The sequence below is a fragment of the Miniopterus schreibersii genome (genome assembly GCF_964146895.1).
Source record: "Miniopterus schreibersii genome assembly, chromosome: 4".
In the NCBI taxonomy this organism is placed as follows: Eukaryota; Metazoa; Chordata; class Mammalia; order Chiroptera; family Miniopteridae; genus Miniopterus; species Miniopterus schreibersii.
The window spans coordinates 28,272,046-28,292,607 of record NC_138105.1 but is presented as its reverse complement, the minus strand read 5'-3'; the positions used below and the strand labels follow the sequence as shown (position 1 = coordinate 28,292,607).

General features: G+C 53.5%; 1 protein-coding gene across 11 annotated transcripts; it reads right to left on the bottom strand.

Annotated features, from left to right (window-relative positions):
• Positions 1-137: 137 nt before the first annotated feature.
• SLC34A1 (solute carrier family 34 member 1) lies at positions 138-13,194 on the bottom strand. 11 transcript variants are annotated; one of them, XM_081135994.1, is made up of 13 exons: positions 13,045-13,194; positions 11,590-11,719; positions 11,305-11,451; positions 11,091-11,219; positions 10,876-11,019; positions 9,778-9,889; positions 9,460-9,655; positions 9,281-9,376; positions 4,104-4,173; positions 3,690-3,857; positions 2,294-2,410; positions 2,072-2,196; positions 138-1,177 (listed from the first exon to the last, which is right to left on the bottom strand). In XM_081135994.1, the coding sequence occupies exons 2-13, from the start codon at positions 11,696-11,698 to the stop codon at positions 674-676; spliced, it is 1,917 nt and encodes a 638-aa protein (XP_080992120.1). In that variant the 5' UTR covers positions 11,699-11,719; positions 13,045-13,194; the 3' UTR covers positions 138-673. The 11 variants fall into 11 exon arrangements, with proteins under 11 accessions (XP_080992120.1, XP_080992121.1, XP_080992122.1 ...); XM_081135995.1 differs by having other exon boundaries at positions 11,590-11,730; positions 13,045-13,100; XM_081135998.1 differs by having other exon boundaries at positions 140-1,200; positions 11,590-11,730; positions 13,045-13,100.
• Between the last annotated feature and the right edge of the window lie 7,368 nt (positions 13,195-20,562).

Here is a 20,562-nt window from a genome sequence, read left to right as displayed (position 1 = left end):
CAGGGCCAGGAAGACTGTTGGAGTGAGTTTACAGGCTGGCTCTTCCAGGGCACAGCAGGCTGTCTTTGGGAGGGGAGATAGTGCTGCTGAACACCAAACTATGGTCTCTCCTCCCCCAAAATGAGAGCAAACAGATTCTCAAATGCATAATGAAAGTTTAATTTCTTTTTTAAAATTTTTAAAAATCAGGCAGTGTTGGGAAAGGGGGTTGTAGTGGTGATGCAGAAAGCTGGGTGAGAGTGGGGAGAATGGTATTGTGGAGGAAGGAAAGTGGCAGGAAGGGGGTGAGAATTCAGCCAGTGACCACATCTGTGCATGAGCAAACAGCTGCAAGTCCCATACTTAGACCCACCATTATTCCCACCCAGCCCAGTTGGAGTTGTGTGGACACAAGAACACAAACTGAAGACTCCAAACAATGTACAAAGGACTGGAAGTCATACCCAGGTACCCTGCAGCCTGCATAGAGACCCCACAGGTGCACCATGATGTACACACGTGCAGGCTGACACAGGCTCACATACCAACTCTCACTCACACAGCCCAGACCTCTGGGCATCTGAACAAGGACAGGAGCATGCCCAGAGTACACAGACACACACCCCTCTGCCCTTCCATGCCGGGCACCAGGCACAGGTCCTTCCCAGCCCCAGGTGGCAGTCTGGGCCAAAGGCTAGAGGTGGGTGGCATTGTGGCGAGCAGGCAGGGCAAGGCGGGGAGAGGGCGTGGCAGGGGGCAGCTCCTCCAGGAAGACCCTGGGGGCCAGCGGGGGCGAGCGGGGCTCGGGCCTGGCACAGCACAGGGTGACACGGGTGATGAGGTGGTCCAGGGGCTGTAGGGAGTGCATCCATCGGGGCAGGAAGTCCCATGTCTGCAGCCACTTGGGTAGGTGCCGGGGGCTGCGACTCTGTAGGACGCTGATGAGCACCACGAAGGCCAGCAAGGCGACGAAGGGTGCGCCCACACCTACCATGGCCTGCCAGCCTGCCATGGAGATGCCAAACACCAGTGAGGGCAGCAAGAGAAAGCACAGCAGGAGGTAGAGGACTGCAAACCAGCGGTACTTGGCGGTGCGTTTGCCTAGTGCCTTGGCCATCCGGATGGGCAGGCGTGTGCAGGGCACTGGGTACCACAGCAGGATGCCTGAGATGTTGAAGAAGAAGTGGCAGAGGGCGATCTGCAGAGAAGAGGGTGAAGGAGCTGAGGTGGGCACAGGCCCATTCCCGAGTCAGGACAGTGGAAACAAATAATAGGGTCCCGGCCTAACCTGGGCAGCAGGAAAGTCACCACTAGGGTTGACGTGCCCCCGATAAAATACTGAAACACTTCTGGGTCAGTTGGCAAATAACCACTGCCCTGAACTCTCCACATCTCCCCCACAAACCCCTCTCCCAGGAATTCCCCAGCAGATCCTGTTCAAATCCACTAGCTAAAAGATTCCTCCTGCCTGGCCAGAGTGGCTCAGTGGTTGAGCATCGACCTATAAACCAGGAGGCCACAGTTTGATTCCCGGTCAGGGCACATGCTCAGGTTGTGGGCTCCATCTCCAGTAGGAGGCGTGCAGGAGGCAGCCTTTCAATGACTGACTCATCATTGATGTTTCTCTCTCTCCCTCTCCCTTCCTCTCCCTCTGAAATCAATAAAAAACATTAAAAAAAAAAAAAAGATTCCTCCTAGTTTCTGGCTCAGCAGCTTTGGCGTCCTGATGGGCCCATACCCCTATGTCAGCCCCTGGCTTGTCATTACTCCTTTGCTCCTAGAACAGCCACCCCTCTGCCATGTCCCCCTACTCATCCTTGATCCCCCAGACTGGGCCAGACCCCCTCTTACACTACCCCTTCCTCAGAATGCACATCCCACCCGCTGTTTATTGGTGTGACTTTGAGTCACATCTTCCTGGTAGACACCAAGGTCCTGAGGGTTGCGTATATGGTTGCCGCAGAGCCTAGCATAGCAGGTGGCCCCTAGTCAACAGTCAAAAATTTGTTACACATTGTCCCACCCTGGGTCATTGCCACACCCCAGTCCCATCCTGCTCTTCTCTCTGGCAGGGCTATTCTCCCAGGCACACCTGGAAGGCACTGGACAGCTTCTCCCGGGGGCTGGCCAGTGCAGCCAGGATGGCCGTGGTGGTGGTGCCGATGTTGGAGCCCAGTGTGAGGGGATAGGCGCGCTCAATGCTGATCACACCCAGTCCTGCGGGGGAGACAGAGGGGAACATATGGTCTCCCAGCTCCCCCCTCAGCCCTTTCCCTGCCACCCAGCTCCCCTTCCCCCCAGCATGAGCACTCACCGATGAGAGGGGTGATGGCCGAGGTGAATACAGAACTGCTCTGGACAACAAATGTCATGCTGGCGCCCACCACCATGGCAAAGTAGCCTGTGGCCCAGGTGAAGGGGGCAGGGAAGTCTGCAGGGGAAACCATCCCAGCAGGGTCAGGGGGTTGGTTGGAACCGGAGCAGGGACCCTCCTTGAGGAGGAGGTCTTGGATGCCAGTTTCCAAGTAAGACTTTCGTCAGTCGCCTGCTCAACTGCAATGGCTTCTACTGTCCCTCTGATCTTGGAGTAAAGGCTGTCTCGGCTTGGTTCTATCGCGATTTTGCCCAGGCTGTTCCCTCAGCCTGGGTGTCCTTCCCACTGCTAAATGTTCACCCTCAGGCCTCAGGGTGGCTATCACTGCCTCTGACCCAGCCCTCAGACAGGCTTCGTTCCATTCTCCTCCCTCCTCCAAGCCCCCTTCCAGCATTTGTCAGGCAGCCGCAGTGTCCTGAAAGCTCAGAATGCAGCTTATAATGAAAAGTAGATGGTGTCACTTCCCTGTTTTCAGCCCCACAAGTGCCCCCCTTATCCATGATAAAGTCCAGGCTCTGAGCGCAGCCTGCAGCCCTGTGATCCACTCCTCCTTACCTCTCTGGCCTCTCCCTGCCTCTCTCCTCCTCCTTCACTGAATTCCTGCCACGATGCTGACTCCCTTTCTGTGCCACAAACCAGCCAGCCGGTTCCTGCCTCTGAGCCTTTGCACTGCTGTTCCCTCCACCCAGAAAGCACTTCAGCCATATCTTGACTCCTTCTCACTTAGGTCTTTGCTCAAATGTAACATCTATACAGAGGCCGCTGACCACCTGATGAAAGCAGCCTCTTCTATGCTCTGCTGTGTTGACACTTTTGCTTTCTCCTTGGCTTGTCTCCCCCATCCCCCATCATTTGTTTTTCATTGAATCTCCCCCTCTAGGCTGTGAACTTCCTGAGGGCAGGATCCACATCTAGGAGCCTCCCCTCTCTACTCCCAACACTACACCATGTTTGGCACATGGCAGGGGCTTGATGACTATCTGTTGATTCAATCAAACAGAGGCCTCTGATAACCTCTTTAGAGCCACCTGCTGGAATGGAACCATTGCCAGAGGCAGCCAAAGATCCCCAGCTGTCAGCATCTCAGGGGCCTCAGAAATCACCCAGTTCAGTCTCTTCTTTGTTCACATGGGGAAACTGAGGCTCAGAGATGGTAGAGCTTTACCTAGATTACACAGCAAGGCCCTGGCAGGAGTTAGTGGGACCTGGAAGGGCCCCAGATGAGGCTCAGAGATGGTAGGGCTTTACTTAGATTGCATAGCAAGGCCGTGGCAGTAGTTAGTGGGATCTGGAAGGGCCCATTCTGGGGTCTGCTCACCCCCTGCTTGGTGCTCACCAGTGTTGATGACGCTCTGAATGACCTTGGCCACCTGGCCCTTGAGCAGAGAGTTGAGCATCTTGACGAGAAGAATGAGGCAAGTACACAGGAGCACCAAGGAGCCAGCCAGCAGGATGAGCCCCACGGCCAGGTCAGGCAGTCTTGTGTCCACGAAGATGTGGCTGCCTGTTGGGAGGGGTGTCAAGCTGCTGAGAGCTGACTCCTGACCTGGTTCCCAACCCCCAACTATGCCACTCCCTTGGGCTCGGAGCCGAAGGTCCCACCTCAGTCTCCTTAAACCTCAACAGCAGGCCTGACCCAAGCCTAGAAGCTGGGCTGGTTGGTAGCCATCCTTCCTGGGACACAGCCCTACTACCTCTGCCAGGCTTGGCCTCTGCTAAGCTGGACCTCTCCCATGCTGCAGGCACTCACACTTCTCCATGGTGGCATTTCCGAGGGTCTGGCTGATGTTGGCCTCTGCCTTGGGCATGGCGGTGGGAGCCTAGATTAAGAGGAGAGTGACTTAGGGAATTTAGGAAAATGCAGCCTGGAGTTGGGGCTAAGATGGAGATTAGGGAGCCATTGGGACATGAGGACATGGCAATGGGCCTCCTGGCTTAGTGCCTGTGGGTGGTTTGTTTGCCCTTTCTGAGCCTGTCTCCTCTGCTGAAGAGATGGGGGTGAAAATATCTGCCACACAAGAATCTGGCCATGGTCAGCCCTCTGAAATTCTGCCCCATTAGTGCACTGAACTGGCTTTCTCTGGGCTCACAGGGCCTCCTGATCCAGTAGCTTCTTGTCCTTGTTTCTCCCACCTCTTCTTCACATGATGCTGCTGTTCATGGTTCTCTTCTTTTGAAAACTCTCTCTTCCCCATGTTTTATTACCATTCCCACTCGGTGCCCCCTCTACCCCAGCATCCTTGCTCCAGCCTCTTGTCTGAGGCACCTAGCCCAAGCTCTGTTTTCCTCTTGCTCAACTTATCTGGAGAGGGTTGGGGGTCAAGAGACCACTGGTAGGCAGAGAGTCCAGGCCCCACATTTCTTTCCTCTCCCACTTACTATCAGTGAAGTGATGGGGGTTCCTGAGGAGGCACCTCAATTCAGAGGACCCAGGGCCAGGCAAGTAGCTTAAGTGAGGGGCTCAGGCTGGAGTTGGTGGGAGCAGTGTGCTGGGCCTATAGATACACCAGCTACTCAGCTCTAGGCCACTGTCACCATCCAGGGACACAGCCCAGCATGGCTGAAGGGCTTGATTCTACAAAAGAGACCACAACTCTAATTTTAGATGAAATCTCCCGATTTGTAAATGTTGACAACCACTTTAAGACATGCTTTATAATTCTGTGAAGGCCAGTCTGGTCTGGGGAGCACTAATTTGTAGCCCTGTTGGGTTAAGGAATTATTTTTTTAAATGCAACTTGGTGCATCTTCCCTTTCCCCATACCCCAGTATGAAAGGAGAAAATGGGCTGGGCTGGAAACCTGCCATCTCACAGTGTGGGATGGGGTCCGGAGTGGAGCAGTTATTCCCAGGGCCCCAGGCAAAATGCAAGAGCTACAACTTCTCCCCACAAACACATTCTGCTTCTTCCAACTTCTCTCTCCTCCCCACAAACACATTCTGCCTCTCCCGGGAGCTGATATGGGTGCTGGTTCCATTGCCCCCGGAGCTCTGCATCCCACAGTCTCTGACTTGCCCCTGTGCTGAGGGTAGGGGCGCAGGTGGGATCTTGACACTTTGATGTTATAGCTCCATTAGGTTTGATTTTAAACTGTGGTATTTAAAAAATGTATGATAAAGATAAGGCCTATTTATGGCACCTGGCTTTAAGTCAGGGTTTATTTTAGTGGTATGTGCTCCCTTGTGTGGGACAACATCCTCGGCTGTGTTCCCATCTAGCCACACCAGAGCCATAAGGCACCCTCAAAGCCCAGCTGCAAATGCAGGCCAAGGAACCAGAAGGAAATAATCTCTGATGGGCTCAGTTAGAAAAGCCAAGCAAGCGGTAGGAACTGCTGTGCAGGTGAGGGAGAGCCATATGTGAAGGAGAGAGCCAGGTGTTTGCTGTTAGGCAGATCTGAGTTCAAATCCTGCTTCTTATACCAACTACCTTGGGCATGTCATGCCACCTCCCTGAGTTCGTTTTCTCTAAAGCAGGACAATAGAAGAGCTGTTTAAAAGGTTATAGGAGAAAATGTGTGTGAAATGCTCACCTAAAGACTTAGCGCATGACAATACCTTCAAATAAGGGCAGACCCTTTCTCTCCCTCGACCCATCAGATGGGAAGGGTGTGTGTGTGTGTGTGTGTGTGTGTGTGTGTGTGATTGACTTCCTAGGTCAGGATCAATGGTTCCTGCATATATGCCTGAGGATCTTGGCCCTGTTGGAGAGGACCTTGATGGATCTTCCTTCCTGGGGGACCCCAGCCTGGAGCTCTGGGAAGCAGATGACCCTTTGAGATGATTGGGGGAGGGGCCCCTGGGATCCTGGGAAGCTGGAGGAAGATAGGAGTTTCTCCGGAGTTCCCAGTTGGGACTTGCAGTGTTGGGTTAGGCCAGAGGCGAGGGCTAAGACCTCAGGGGTTCCTGCCTGGGATTGTGTGACCCTGGCTGAGCTCGCAGGGGGAGTCCAGACACTCTAAAGGGAAGGAAGGTGGAAGCTCCAGCCTAGATAAAGAGCTAGCAAGCTCAGGGTCTAGGGCATACCCCCAGGATGTGGCCATCCGTAGGCCTGGAGGGTGGTGGAGTGGGGTGGAGTGGAAGGGGGACATGGTGGGGGTGGTGAACTCTGTGGAAAGAACAGAATGGATGAGGTCAGACAGCCCTGGGCGCAAACCCAGCTGAGCCACTCCTAGCTGTGTGACACCGGACCAAACACATACCCTCTCAGGGCCTCAGTTTTTCCCTCTGCATCATGAGGTCCATTATGCGGCCCACCTCTCCCCAGGGGCTAGTTGTAAGGAATCTTGGAAGAGAGCTGGGGTTTGAATGCCTGAAGAGCCATCCCAAATTAAGGAGGCACCTCTGGGAACCGAAGGAGATGATTAAGCTCACAAAGGAAGGAATGTCGGGATCCAAGAATCCTTTCCCTGGGGAGAAACTCCAGGATGTGTGCCTGCCCAGTAGTTTTCCCTCCAGGGGATGGGGAGCTGAGGGTCTTTGTTTCTGCAAGCAGAGGGAGATCACCATGCCAGCACTGCCATCTTGTGGCGAAGAGGAGAATTCCTGGAGGGTTATCAGGGTGGCTGTGGTCACCTGGCCGAATTCAGGTGTGATGGGCAGAGTGGGGAAGGGACACGAATGGTGGGACACCAGACTGGCATCTGGAAGAAGCTGTAAGATGAAAATTCAGGTACACAGGCTCCAAATTCCACCAGGATTTTAGTCCTAACCTCAATCTCATGGACTTGGGTAAACCTCTCTGAGCCTGGGTCTCCTCATCTGTAAAATAGGGATGTAATAATCCATGCTTCTCAGGTTGCAAGTCCTCCAAAAACGCTTGTTGGCACTAGGCAGGTCTGGTTGGCAATCCACAATATGACCACACAAGAAGGTAATTCCCAGGACAGTGTCAGGCCCCCAGAGCGCCAAGAGGTGTTGAAACACTAAAATTGCCTCTGGTTTTTCTTTTGCCATCTGGACAACCTTAGACTCTCAATTATATCCTTGGTGACATGGTTCCCTGGAGACTAGTCTGGGCAAGGGCGAGTCCAGCTTGGTGAAAGCTGGAGGCAACTAGGTCAGGTTGCAAGGGAGCACAGGGAGACTCGGTGGCCAAAGCAAAACTCAAGTCTTAGGTGCAGGAGGAGCTGCTAATACACATCACCTCTGGAGAGCCAGCACATGGCTGCATGAGCCACATTCCCATGGGGACTGTCCCAGAGAGAGAGCAAGAACAAGGACCTCAGATCCCATCCCCCAGTTACTCTCCAAGCCAAGGAAACTGCTCTTAAAGGGTCTCCTGGGAGAGCTGGGAGGAGAAACCAGTGCTCAGGCAGGTGGCAGCTGGAGCAGTGAAGACAGGCCCTGTCAAGTGACCTTGTGCAGGTTGCTTCACATGTCTGAACCTCAGGTTCCTCTTGTGGAAAGTGGGATGCTCCTGTGAGGATGTCATCGGGGAGGGCTATGTCCAGTGGTATGTGCTGCAGGGGTATCTGCTGGATGTATGTGGGCAGCAGGGTTTCAGAGCAGCGAGGAGTGCTGTGGCCGAGGAGCTCCCTTCCATGGCTCATTTTATTGTAAAGATCAAAGTGTGTGATTTCTCTCCCTCCAGGTTTTGTTAAGAAGTAGAGAGGATTGTGATGATTCGGAGAGCTTGGGGAGGGCTCCGCGAGCTGGTGAGAAGTGGGGCTTGTTCGAGAGGTCACAAAGCCAGCATAAAAGCTGCCTGCATGAGCTTTTTGATGTCAAACTGCCTCAAAGACTCAGCAGGGCTGAGCTGGAGCTGTGTGCCATTCAGATGCCAAGGAACCTCGCAGGGCATGTTGAAAGGTTGCTCTCTGTTCACTCCAGTACAAAGTCTCGGTGACATCCAGCAGCAGCAAGTGGAGATGATGAGGGGGAAAGGCTTGGGCTCTGAGTTTCTTTCAATCTTGTTCTAAATGGAGTTGCTTCTTGTATGTAGTAATAGAGGGGAAGTGGGCACTGAGGATGATGGTTTTGATGAAGCATTTTCCCGTTTATGGCTAAGTGGGAAAATGTGCTAACTGCCTGCTTCCTGGTTAGCTTGGTGTAGTGGCCAGTCCATGAGTATCCAACTCATCCAAAGAGATCTTCATTCCAGGCTGTAGAAGCCAGGAAACAGCAGAAATAGTGCAGAAGGACAAGGGGACACATGCCTATGTGATTCTCCAGGGTAAGGAGCCCCGATGTTAGCACAAGGGGTAATTGTGTCTCCAGTGAGGTCTCCACATGGCCCCCTTGCCCTGCTCCTGGGCCAGTATCTTGTTGTTTATCCTGCTTTCCTGGACATCCTTATAGCACTCTCTCCCTGCCCTCTCCCCAATGTCTGGGTCCTAAAACTCGGCAGAGCTGAGTCACTAAACCCCTGTTCTCCAGTGGGCAAGGAGGCCTAGGTGGAGAAACCTGTGCTCGGGGCCCTCACATGGCTGGACAAACTCCAGCAAGTTTCTTAGCCTCTTGGAGCCTATTTCTCTACTAGTGAAACCAGAGGGTTGAGCCAGATCAGTGGTTCTTAAGCTTGTGCATGGAGCAGACCTAGAGGACTTGTTGAAATTAGGCTGCTGGGCCCCACCCCAGAGTTTTTTCTGATTCAGTAGGTGGAGGGGAAGGGCTGAATACTTTGCATCTCTGAAAGGTACCCAGGTGGTATGGGTACCACTGTCAACACTTTGAGAACCGCTGGGATAGATCAATTACATGCCAGCTCTAATTGATTGGTAATGGCTGCCTGAAGTTGGTGTGAGGCTGGGAGAGATTAGCAACGTCTGTCCTAGGCACAGTCTCACAGTCAAAGGGCCACATATTTGCCCTTTCCAGGCTAATGGTCCCTAGGGTCTACCTGGAGCATTTAAAAAAGACAATGACACTAAAAGTCAGCTGTCATAAAAGGGAGTTCTCTCACCTGGGGTCAGACGTGGGACTCACCTCCTTGGGGTCTGGGTTGCACCAGATCCTGATGAGACTGTGGTTCCTCAGGGACTCGTCACCCATGGCAATGCTGGTAATCACAGACTTGTCCAGCTGTGGGCGAGATGTGAGCATGAAGAGTGAGTGCGGGGCCCTTACTGTGCCCACCCTCCACCCCATGCCAGCCCTGCCCCCACCTGGATGATGAGCTTAGTGAAGGGCTCCGTAATGATCTTAAGCAGGTCAGGGGCGTCTTGGCCACCGCGGATGTTGAAGGAGGCCACCACAAGTTGACTGACATGGTACAGGTACCCAGTGGCAACCTCCAAGGGCAGCAGGACCAGAACTGACAGCCAGTTAAAGCAGTCGTGCACAGTGGCTCCCGCGAAGGCCCTTGGCAGGGAGGCCACGTTACAAAGTAGGCCGGAGCCCAGATATGCTCATTCTGGGGCTCCTGGCATTTGGGACCACCCTCTCCCCCCAAACACAGGCCCATCACCACTCTACCCCCTCACCGACGGAAGTCAGTCCTGTCCCCCGCCTGCATCAGGGCCACGATGGTGTTGGTGACAGAGGTGCCGATGTTGGAGCCCATGATGATAGGGATGGCAGAGCTCACCTCCAACACTGGGAGGAGAGGGGACCTCTTAACTAAATGGGCAGGGTCCACCCAGCTCTTACCCCCACAACACCTCTTGCCAGATCAATTACTCATGTCCTGGTCCCTAGTGGGCATTCCTGCCGTGCTGCTGACTCAGCCAAGCCTTGGTGTCACAGGTGCACATGGGCACATGCTGTGTTTACGTATATGTGAATGCATGTGAACCAACGTACATGCACTGCATGTGCACATATGTGAACATGTGTAGGGGCATGTGTATATGAGGACATGTGCCCTGTATGCAATCAACTACACTTGGCACGTGTACGTGAGTTTGACGATCAGCTTCATGCGTCAGCTTGGCTAGGTTATGGCACCCAGCTATTCAATCCAACATTGATCCAGACATTGCCGTAAAGGTGCTTTGCTGATGTGATTCACCTCTGCAATCAGCTGACCTTAAGCAAAGGAGATAAACCTCAAGAATCTGGGTGGCCCTCGTCCAATGAGATAAAAGGCCTCAGAGCACAGCTGAGGCTTCCTAGAGGAAGAATCCCCGCGTGCGCACTGCAGCAGGGGCTTCTGCCGGAGTTCCAGCCCCCGCTGCCACACGGCCTGCGCACCAGCTTTGGGTGCGCCTCGCCCGCCTCACAGGCCTGGAAGCCAATTCCCTGCGATAATCACCATATAACTCCCGTGGGCTCCATTTCTCTGATTTCTCTGGTTCTGTTTCCCTGACTGGTGGAATGAGGAACTGCGTGGTGTTGTGGAGGTGAGCCTTCCTGGGGCTGTGCCCCCATTTGCTACTCTTCCAGCTCCTGGGGCACCCATCCTGACTAAGACTCTTGGCCGGGCCTTGGAAGACAGAGTGGGCGATGCCAGGACTCTGCCCTTCGCCCTCAGCCCCTGTTCCCACTCCTGCCCCTTGCCCTTCATCCCTGACTTGCCCCCCCAGCCTCGTCCAGCACACCCAGCTTTCCGCACTCTCCCTGGCCCCGGTGGGCCAACTCACAGCCAGAGGCCACCATGCTGACGATGATGGATGTGGAGGTGCTGGAGCTCTGCACCAGCACAGTCACCAGGATGCCCACCACCAGTCCCGCCACTGGGTTGGACAGGATGACATTGTCCTTGAAGATGTCACCAGCCACCTTCCCTGGGAAGCATGAGTCAGGATTATTTGAGGCCCTTCCGGGACCTTTCCCCAGTCCCCGTCCCTGGCCCTACCTCCAGCCAGCTGGAAGGCTGAGCTGAGCACGTCCAGGGAGCAGACAAAGAGGTAGAGGAAAGCGAGCATCAGTGGCACCTTGAGGAGCGTCACGCCAGCCTGGCGGAGCCTCTGGGCCAGCCCGGGCTCTAGAGATGGGGCAAACATGAGCACAGCAGCCAGAGGGCTGGGGCAGTGACGACTGATGCCCCTGCCGCCCCCATGCAGGCCCACCTGGCTTCTGTTCCTCCTCCAGGGCCAGCTTGGCAGGCAGCGGGTCATGGAGCTCCAGGACCTCCCCGAAGGGGCAGTGCTCGGCGAGGGCCACGGGGCCCAGGCTGGGGAAGGCATAGGCGGAGGTTCCTGGGATCCTGTGCAGGACTGGGGAGGGAGGCTGGTCAGGAGTCCCCAGAGGGCCCAGGGCCCAGGGAGGAGAGGAGGGCAGGCGGAGGGTGGAGGCCTCACCGGGGATGTGGGCAACCACGGGCAAGCAGGGTCCGGGGGTGGGAGCACACTCACCCTGAGGGCTGGGCACGTAGGCAAAGGCCGCCCCATGAATCATGTGCCCACTGCGGACTGGGAGTGGAGAGACAGCAGGGCCTCCCAGCCTCTCTCCATAGGACATCATCCTGGGCACACGCTGCGGTGTCTGCAGCAACACTGAATGACACCTGCTGTGTCCTGTACACTCACACACACTCACACATCCACCCCCCACACCCACACACTCACTTGCACAAACATTCATGATATGTGATCCCAAACACCCCCCCCATAGAACCCCCCCCACCCCAGGCAAGCACACTCAGGTGCTCAGCACAGATTCAGGCATTCACTCATTCATTCATTCATTCATTTATTCATTCATTCATTCAGCAAGTATTTATTGAACATCTATTCTATCCTAGGCACTAAGCTAGATGCTGGGGTACAGTGGTGACTAAATACAGACAAAGTGCCTGCCCCCAGGAAGCTCAAGGTGTGGTGGGGAGACGTGTCAATGGAATAATCCCTAAGACCAGCTGGTGTGGTTTTGGGGGTTGAGGTCACTGGTTAGATTCCTGGTCAGGGCACATGACCTTGTTGAGGGCTTGAACCCCAATAGGGGGCTTGCAGGAGGCAGCTGATCAATGTTGATGTTTCTCTCTAATCAATGTTTCTATCTCTCTCTCCCTCTTTCTTCCTCTCTCTAAAATCAATAAAAACATATATTTTTTAAAAATCCCTCAAATAGATAGAAAATGGCAATGGGAACAAGTGTACTAATGACAGATATGGGTGCCACCAGAGTGCCCATGATGGGTGGGCCCTTGGGGAAGGGGAGAGGGGATCAAGCTGGGAGGAACCGTCTGTAGTCATTACCAGGAGAAGGGGAAGGGCATGTATGCAAAGGCCATGTGCAGGGAGGAGCTGAGAACACCCTGCAGCTGGAAGGGGCCAGGGAATATGTTTGCAGAGGCTGCAGGAACCATGGACACCTGCTGGGCAAGCACTCAGGGTAGGGTCCACTGGCCTCGGTTCCTCTCATAAGTGAAATTCTTCCCCCACCCGTCTCCTGTGCCCCACCTCCTCAACAATAAACAAATCCTGCCACCTTTCTCCTGTGAAATAAGCTCAGACCAGGACTGGTTTAGGTAAAGAGAGCCCCCCACCTTGTCCTCAAGTTTGGGAAGTCCAGGCTTGCTTTAGGTCCCCCGCCCCCTGAACAGCCCCAGTCTGCTTCGGCAACACCCTGCTCACTGCCATCCCTAACGTTGTCCCGAGGGGCCTTGGCTGTGGAATGGGGCAGTGTGCTGAGCTGAATCCCCAGTCCTGGGAGAGCACTTTGGAAGTAAGCCAGGATGGGCTGGTACTGAGATGTTATGGGGGCAGGAAGAGGCAGCCCAGTTAGGACACAGGTGAGGGGCTGGGGTAATGAACTGGGTTTTACTAAGAATTGGGGATGAAGTTGGGACAAGGCGACCCTGGACTCACCTTAGGATTCTGTGTTTCAGCTCCTGCTCAGCTGCTCAGGGAAGTCCCAAGGGCCTGAAGAGAAGCTGGGACCCTCCACTTTATACCCTCAGGTCAAGGGCAAAGTCCCTAGAACCCTAGCTGCCCTCCCTCTGTTCCCCGATTAACCTCACCTCTGAGATTCCTCCCAGTTAATTGCTAATCGTCAGCTCTGCAGGGGGAGTCTATAGACAGACTGTCCCTTCCCCCCCCCCCAACAGACATTCAGCCTGAACCATCACCCAGACCCAGTGGGGGCACAGACATACCCCCCCCCTACCAGACAGAGACCCTGAAGCCACTCAGGCACCTTGTTCCCAGAGCCCCCAAAGAGATTCTTTGGCTCCATCCCATTCCCCTCATTCTTTACCTGACAGGATTCCCCAGAGAGTGACCCAAACATTCTGTGACCTTGCATTGTGTGTGGGTGTCCGTGGGTTTGTATGTGTTGGGGGGCATTTGGAGGAGAGGGAGTGCATAATGGAGGAGACCACAGGAGATAAACTGGAGAGGCTGTGTAGCGTGGAATCTTGGATTGTCTCCAAGGCCCAACCACGGATCCAGGATGTGAAGTCTAACAGAATGTGGAGCCCCTACCAGACCAAGAAGGGCCTGTCTGCATTCTAGAATGGTCCCCCTGGGGCTGGGTGGGGTTGGGATGTGTCATAGGGAGTGAGTCCGGAAGCAGAGAGACCAGTTAAGAGGCTGAGAGATAATGGGGTCTGAACCAACATAGGAACAAAAGGGATGGGGAGGAGAGGGTACATTCCAGAGATACTTCTGCAGTAGAGTTGGTGATTGGGGGGGGAGAGAGGAAATATAGGGTTTCTGGATAGGGAAACCGATGATGATATGAAAGTCAGAGAGGTCTAAGGAAGTCTTTCAGAAGCCTGTTTCCCTTTCACAGGACTATGGAGCCTGAGTTGGGGACCAGATTCACAGAGAGATGAGAAGGAAGCTTCCTTTCTAAGGGATTAAGGTTTGATCAGATCCAGTAATGGTGGGCTCCATTCAAGACCTAGTTGGGCAACTGCCTAACATTATGCATCCACCTATCCGCTCATCCATCCATCCACTCATCTACCTATCATCCATCCATCCATCCATCCATCCATCCATCCATCCATCCATCCACCTTTCCATTCATCCATCCATCCACCCTTCCATCTATCCATCCACCTAACCAGACGGCTAGCCTGTGTCTATCCATCTATTTCTAAGCACATTAGTTGAGTTCTTACTCTCTGTTGAGCCAAGATTGGCAGGGTCAACTTCTCTCTTGGTCCAAGTAATGGTCCAATCCTCAAGTCAGCCTGGGATTCTGAGGCCTGTCAACTCACCTCCCTGAGCCCTAGTTCCTTTACTGATAAAATGGCAATTAGCTCAGCTTTTTAAGTGAATTATAGATTTCAATAAGATAAATGACCCATCTCTGTGCCTAGAGCAGAATCCCTCAGCGTGTTTGCTCCCTTGATGCTCTCATGGCTTTTCACTGTCTCCAGGATGGCTGAAGTGTCCTGGCCAAGGAAATGGCCCCACCTCCGGTAGATGCTTAGTCCTGTTTCAGGTCAACAACTTCTTTCAACTCACCAACTATCCTCTGATTGCTCAGGGTTCCCGAGCTGCAGTCCTACACAACATTGAACATACTTTAGGGTGACATAGACCCAGCCTTTTTCCATCAAGGAAGATAGAAATCTGCACAGTTTCCCCTTTAATGTGATAAAGGTTAACTAGTTAGTGCTTAATTTGCAGAGCATTGTGAAGTAGTGGTCAGAATAAACTCTCTGTCAAAGTGGCTAAGAGCAGAGAACACAGCAAGCCTGGGTTCGGATCCCAGCTCCACCACATTGTCACTGTCAGTTTAGGCCACAGAACCCACAGGGCATAGAAAGGGATGGGGGTGAAGGTGCGGCTGGGATTGGTTTCGTGGAGTGACCACAAGTCCTGGTTTGCTTGGCCAAGTCCTGGTATGACTGTTGGGCCAGTGTCCCTTTTCACTCTGAAAAGTGCTCTGCTTAGGACAATGAACCATATAGTCTTATGGCTTGTTCTGGGAGATTTTGGGGAACTGAGGCAGGGAATCAGCCACCTGGTGCGTGCTAGAAAGTCTCCATTCATAGCAAAAGGAAATTAAAAATAACTCTGCTTCTCAGAAACATTGCTGTAATGATTATAACACTGCCTTTCATTCTTTTCTCTGCCTTTTTTATTTTTAAAAAATTTTTTGAAGAGTTTATTTGAACAAAAACAGATGACATGCTGGGAAGCAAGAGCTCAAGTGCACTGGTGAATGAAGGTTTTGCAGCTCCTTTTATACATTTGGAATTAAGGAAGGACTCTCTCTGCCCTTTTAACCCTCTGAGGATTTTCTTGTCTATAAAAGACTGAAATTGCTCTTTTTCATCTACCATTATCTCATAAGCCTTTCCCACGTCTTTACATTCAACACAGATGGCCGCGTCACATTCTGTCATGAACCCTAATTTACACAGGAACCCTCTTGGTGTCCTGGAACCTCTTCCACCTGGAGGGAGTGAATTGGGTAAGGTGGGGATTCATGCAGGGGTGAGAGGGGTGTCACTGAGCCCTGGAAATGCAGTTGCTACTGAGTTCTTGTGTTGGAACTGTCCTTGTGCTCAGAGGCCCTGTTAAAGCCACATTAGGGATGGGTCGGAGGCTGCTGGAGCACCCCCACCCAAGGGAACCTGACACCCACAGTGTGTCCAGAGACCCCAGACCACGGTCCTGTTCCCTGCCTCTCCTGCCCTATTTGGGTGAGACCCTGGGCAGGAGCAGTCATAACCAAGGTGCTCCTTATGAACTGGATGCTCCTTTTTAATAAGGAGACCGTTATTATGATCTTTGACAGTTTTGACATCTCCCCTTCCCTGCTCTCATGGAGCTCAGGGATTAGTAGGGGAGGCAGTTATTGATCACAAGAAGTATCATTACAAAATGCTGTGGACTTATACATCCAAATTATTCCCCCAAATTCTGGGGATGGGATGGGGCTGCTACAGCCCTAGAAAAAAGTCCTGAAATGTGAGAGCTGACCAGAGCTGCCTTTTGGACTCCTGAGAGCAGCAGAGAAGGTGGCCGTACTCCAGCCCCAGCCTGTCAGCCCTTCTGTTCATTTGAACACCCCTCCTCCCCACTCACAGCCTGCCTCTTCCCCATCTGTGGCAGACTCTGTGTGTCCCCCTGAATGGTGACTCTTGCCCTGTCTGCTCACGTGCCTTCCCAGACCTCTGGGCCCGCAGCCTGGGTGGTAGGCGGTGTCTCACATTGAGAAAAGGCTCCCAGGAGGAGGAGCAGTCTTGGAGAAAAGATGCCAAGATCTGTCTGTGTCGACTGTGTCTGAGGAGCTCCGGAGTGAGCAGGTGGATCTTTGGTTCTGAAGCACAGGACGTGCTCCTTACCCACAAGGGGCCTCCTACACGTCTGGACCTCAGGGTGCAGCATGTGGTCGGTCCCTCAAGCAGGAAATGGGACAGGCATCTCTGAGAGGTCTTCCTCCTTCACCTCTTTATCTCTAATCCATCACCCAATTCCCTCAGGAGCTCTGGGCCACCACCCCTCACCTGGGTTATTGCAATAGCTTCCCAAATGCTCTCCCTGCTCTGCCCACGCTCCTCCCAATCCAGTCTCCAAAAAAAGCAGCCAGCCAGCTTTTCAAAATGCACTTATCATGTCATCCCTCTCCCTTTTAAAACCTGCTAGCTCTCAGCATAAAGACAGCATCCATCACAGCCTGGGGGCCCGTCGTGACTTGACTTGGATTCCCCTGTGAAGGTGCCCCAGGGAGAGTATGCACAGTGACAAGAGAGCAGCTGGGCTGAGCCCAGAGGAGCCCCCACATTTCTGCGAAGGCAGAGGAAGAGGGGCCAGCAGAGGAAACTGAGATGCCTGCCTGCAGCTGGGCTCAGGAGGGACAGCAGGAAAGCAGTGCCCCAAACACCAGAGTGACCACGTTTGGAAAGACACCCTGGGCAGCTGGGTCTGCTGAGATGGCAGCTAATGTGAAAAGAGAGCAGATTTAGTGACTCAGGAGAGCTCTCCTGGGCCAGTGCTGGGGGAAGAGGCAGCTTGCAAAGAGTGGGACGCGCAAAGAACATGGCCAATACAAATGTGACAGGCTGACAGTTACTGAATTTCGTCACGCCAATGAAAATGATTTCCCTAGGGTCGGCGTGGCTGCCGAACAGAGAGGAGGCCGATGCCAAGAACAAGTGTGCGCGTCCAGGAATGAAGCAAGCTGTGGAGGTGGGCGCCACGGGCTGTCTCCCCAATTCTCCATTAAGATCCATTGCTTCTTCCACACATGCGGCCTGCTGCAGGTGTTTTCTGCAGTACCTAAAGTTTGAGGGCAACTGGATTTTTGGGGGGAACTGGTTTGGGGGTGGGGATTGGCTAACGAGCAGTACAATCCCACAGCAGGGTTCCTCACAAGCGCAGTTTGAGAACCCCTGCCTCTTCTAACCATCATGTTTATTTATTCAGCCAATTTATAAGCCCCACTGAGTCAGCACGGCGCTATGCATTGGGAGTGCGGCAGTGAACATTTTGTTCCAGCAGTTGAGCCAGCAGGTTGCGCACGGACACAGCTGTGAGTGTGCGTTGTACACACATGAATGCATCCTCTCTGATCTGTGGGCAAGGCACCCGTTCTTACCATGGGGTAGGTGACATAGTAGGGGCCAACTGCCACTCCCCTTTAGGGAACAGAGCAGTCCCTTCCCTGACCCTCTTGACTCTGACCTCTCTTGGGGATCCTGGACTTCAATCTGAGCTCCCTGACACAGAGCAGGCAGGGCCCTGAGACGATGTCCCATGCAAGCCCCATTTTTTAAGGCTACATGTGGGGCAGGGCATGGGCAGCTGACCTGAGAATGTCCTGTCTCTGTTTGGGGGATAAGTGCCCTGGGTAATGATTAATCCTGGTGGCTCAGGAGCAGGTCACTCATTGACTGACGAGGCCAAAGTCTGTGGCCAAAAGAGCTGAGACGGCTTTAGGCTTTTCTCAGAAATCGCTTCTTCCCCTACAGCTCCCTTCCTCATGTCTCTCCAGCCCTATGTCCCAGGGCTTCATGCTGGCCCTGAGGCTGTGAACAGCACACTCTGAGATGGCAGTCCATGCTCTGGCTTCTAGGTTTCAGACCTGAAATTCTGAGATCTGGCTTTAGACTTCAGGTTCTGGGCTCCAGCTTCTGGGGTCCCCACTCTGGTTGTGGCCTGCAGCAGGGAGCTCAAGGCTCTGCACTCTAAGTTCTCCAGTCCAAGCTCATCTGGGTTCTGGGTTCCTTCAGCCCCTTAGCACTGGGGCAGGAAGTTGGTGGCTTCCTTGGTTAGTGGGGTTATCCCTCCCCACCCATCTTAGCTGGCCAGGACTTCATCCTGGAAGCCAGCACCCTGGACTGGGCTGAAGGCAGGATGCTTCTTCTATGGTGCTTCTCCTTGGCTTCTGCCTTGGCTCTACCCCAAGCCAGTACCCTGGAAAGATGAGCTGAGATGGCCACAGAGCACCCCTTGCCCAGATCCTGCAGGAGTCAAGGACACATACACATGTTCATGTCCCCAGCTCTTTTTGGACCCCCAGGATCATCACGGATGTGAATGACACCCCTGGCAGTTGTGCAGCCATAAGGGCCTGTGCCCAGCCTGGGCTACATCTGATTCAATATAATCAACCATGGGTGTTCCTCTCTATCTGGGCCTTTGTTTCCTGGTGGGAGCTGAATGCCAGCTTCTAATCCCCCAGAAGTCAGAGTCACTTGACCACCAGGCCAGGCCCCCCTGCGAGGCTCACTTGTGCTCACCCTTGGGAGTGGGGGTGACTGCCCAGGGAGCATGAGCTTACAGCTGCATCAGCACTTTCAGCTGGGCTCCAGGTGAGCAGCCCCTGCCCCTACTTGCCTCCACCCTGGCCCAGAGCCTAGGTCGCTGTGTGCCCTGTGCTCAACCTGTGCCCACCCTGTGACCATCTTATACCACCCCATTCCCTGGCCCCAAGGCCATTAAGTGGGAGTTAGGCGATAAGAGACAGGAAGCAACATTCTCTCTTGGAGGCTTGGAGCCATGTGGGCTTGGGTCCCATGCTGAGGAAGTCGTACCTATTGGCTCAGCCTGTGTCCTCTATAAGATGAGGGTGTTGAGGCTGCAGAGCGGTCAGCAAATGTGTACTCGCTTTTCCTTCCTGCTGGGAGTTAGGTGGACAGACCTACTCCCCTCCTGGCTTCCCACGTGGTGAGGTGAGGGGCAGCAGTTCTGTGACCTCTCCTATCCAGGAGTCTAGCTCTGCGCAGTGGCTTTGGAACAGGGCCTATGGGTTGATCAGCTGATGCCCTGCGCCTGGGCCTCGTGGGGCTGAGATGTTGAGGGCTCAGGGCCTCCAGGGGTTCCGGGAACAAAGAAAGTGGGAGGAGGGAACTGTGTTTCCCTCGGCCCAGGGCTGCTGCAGGGGACTTGTTGGAGGAGGGGATCACAGAGAGGATTGTGGCAGAGAAACACACCCAGCCAGCCAAAATGTTCTTCCAGGGGTGGTGGGCTGAAGCCCCCAAAGGAAGAGTTGGGTTCTATTTATGGAGAAAGGGATGGTGGGTCAGTAGTGACAAAGAAGTGGCCTTGGGAAATTCTTTGTGTTTTGAATATTTTTAAATTGCATCCTTTAAAAAAAAAAAAAATTAAGCCCTGGCCAGTGTGCGCAGTGGTTAGTGTTGGCCCAGGAAACGAAGGGTCCTGGGTTCAATTCCCAGTCAAGGGCAGGTTTGATCCCCCGTCCCCAGCCAGGCGCATTCGGGAGGCAACCAGTCGATATGTCTCTCTCACATTGAGGTTTCTCTCTCTCTTCCCCTCCCTCCTTCCCTTCCATTCTCTCTAAAAATCAATGGAAAAAATATCCTCGGATGAGATTAACAACAACAAAAAAGTTAAAGCTAAGGTGAAAATCTCCTTTGACCACTACCTCCAGTCCTGGTCCCCTCCCCATCTCCCTGTCAGTTTGGCATGTATCCCTTCAGAACATTCTCTCTCCTTTCTGTACACTTACAAGTGCCTGTGTGTTTGTGGTTTATATGAAGGTCTCAAGCCATATGCATTGCTTTTTTTTTTTTTTTTTTACTGAATAATAACACATCTTGGAGAACTTTCCACATCAGGACACACTATACCCAGTTCCTTACCTGCTGTGGCATTGCAGAGCATGGATATGCCACCAAGTGTTGTTACCCCACTCCCCTCCCCATCCACATTTGGCTGTTTGCCAGTTTTCAGGTCATAGACTACCCTGCAGGGATGGGCTTCCTCGTGCCCAGGAGTGAGCAACTCTCTAGTGGTACTGCTGGGGTCACACAAGGTGTGTTTTTAATTTTTAGCAGAAATTCCCAGACTGCCCCCCAGAGTAGCCATATCAATGAAAGGGCCCTGGCTTCCCATTAGGGTTTTTCTCAGCATCGAGGTGCTCCCTGGGGTGTGTCCCTGAGTCAGACAGCCTGAGGGCTG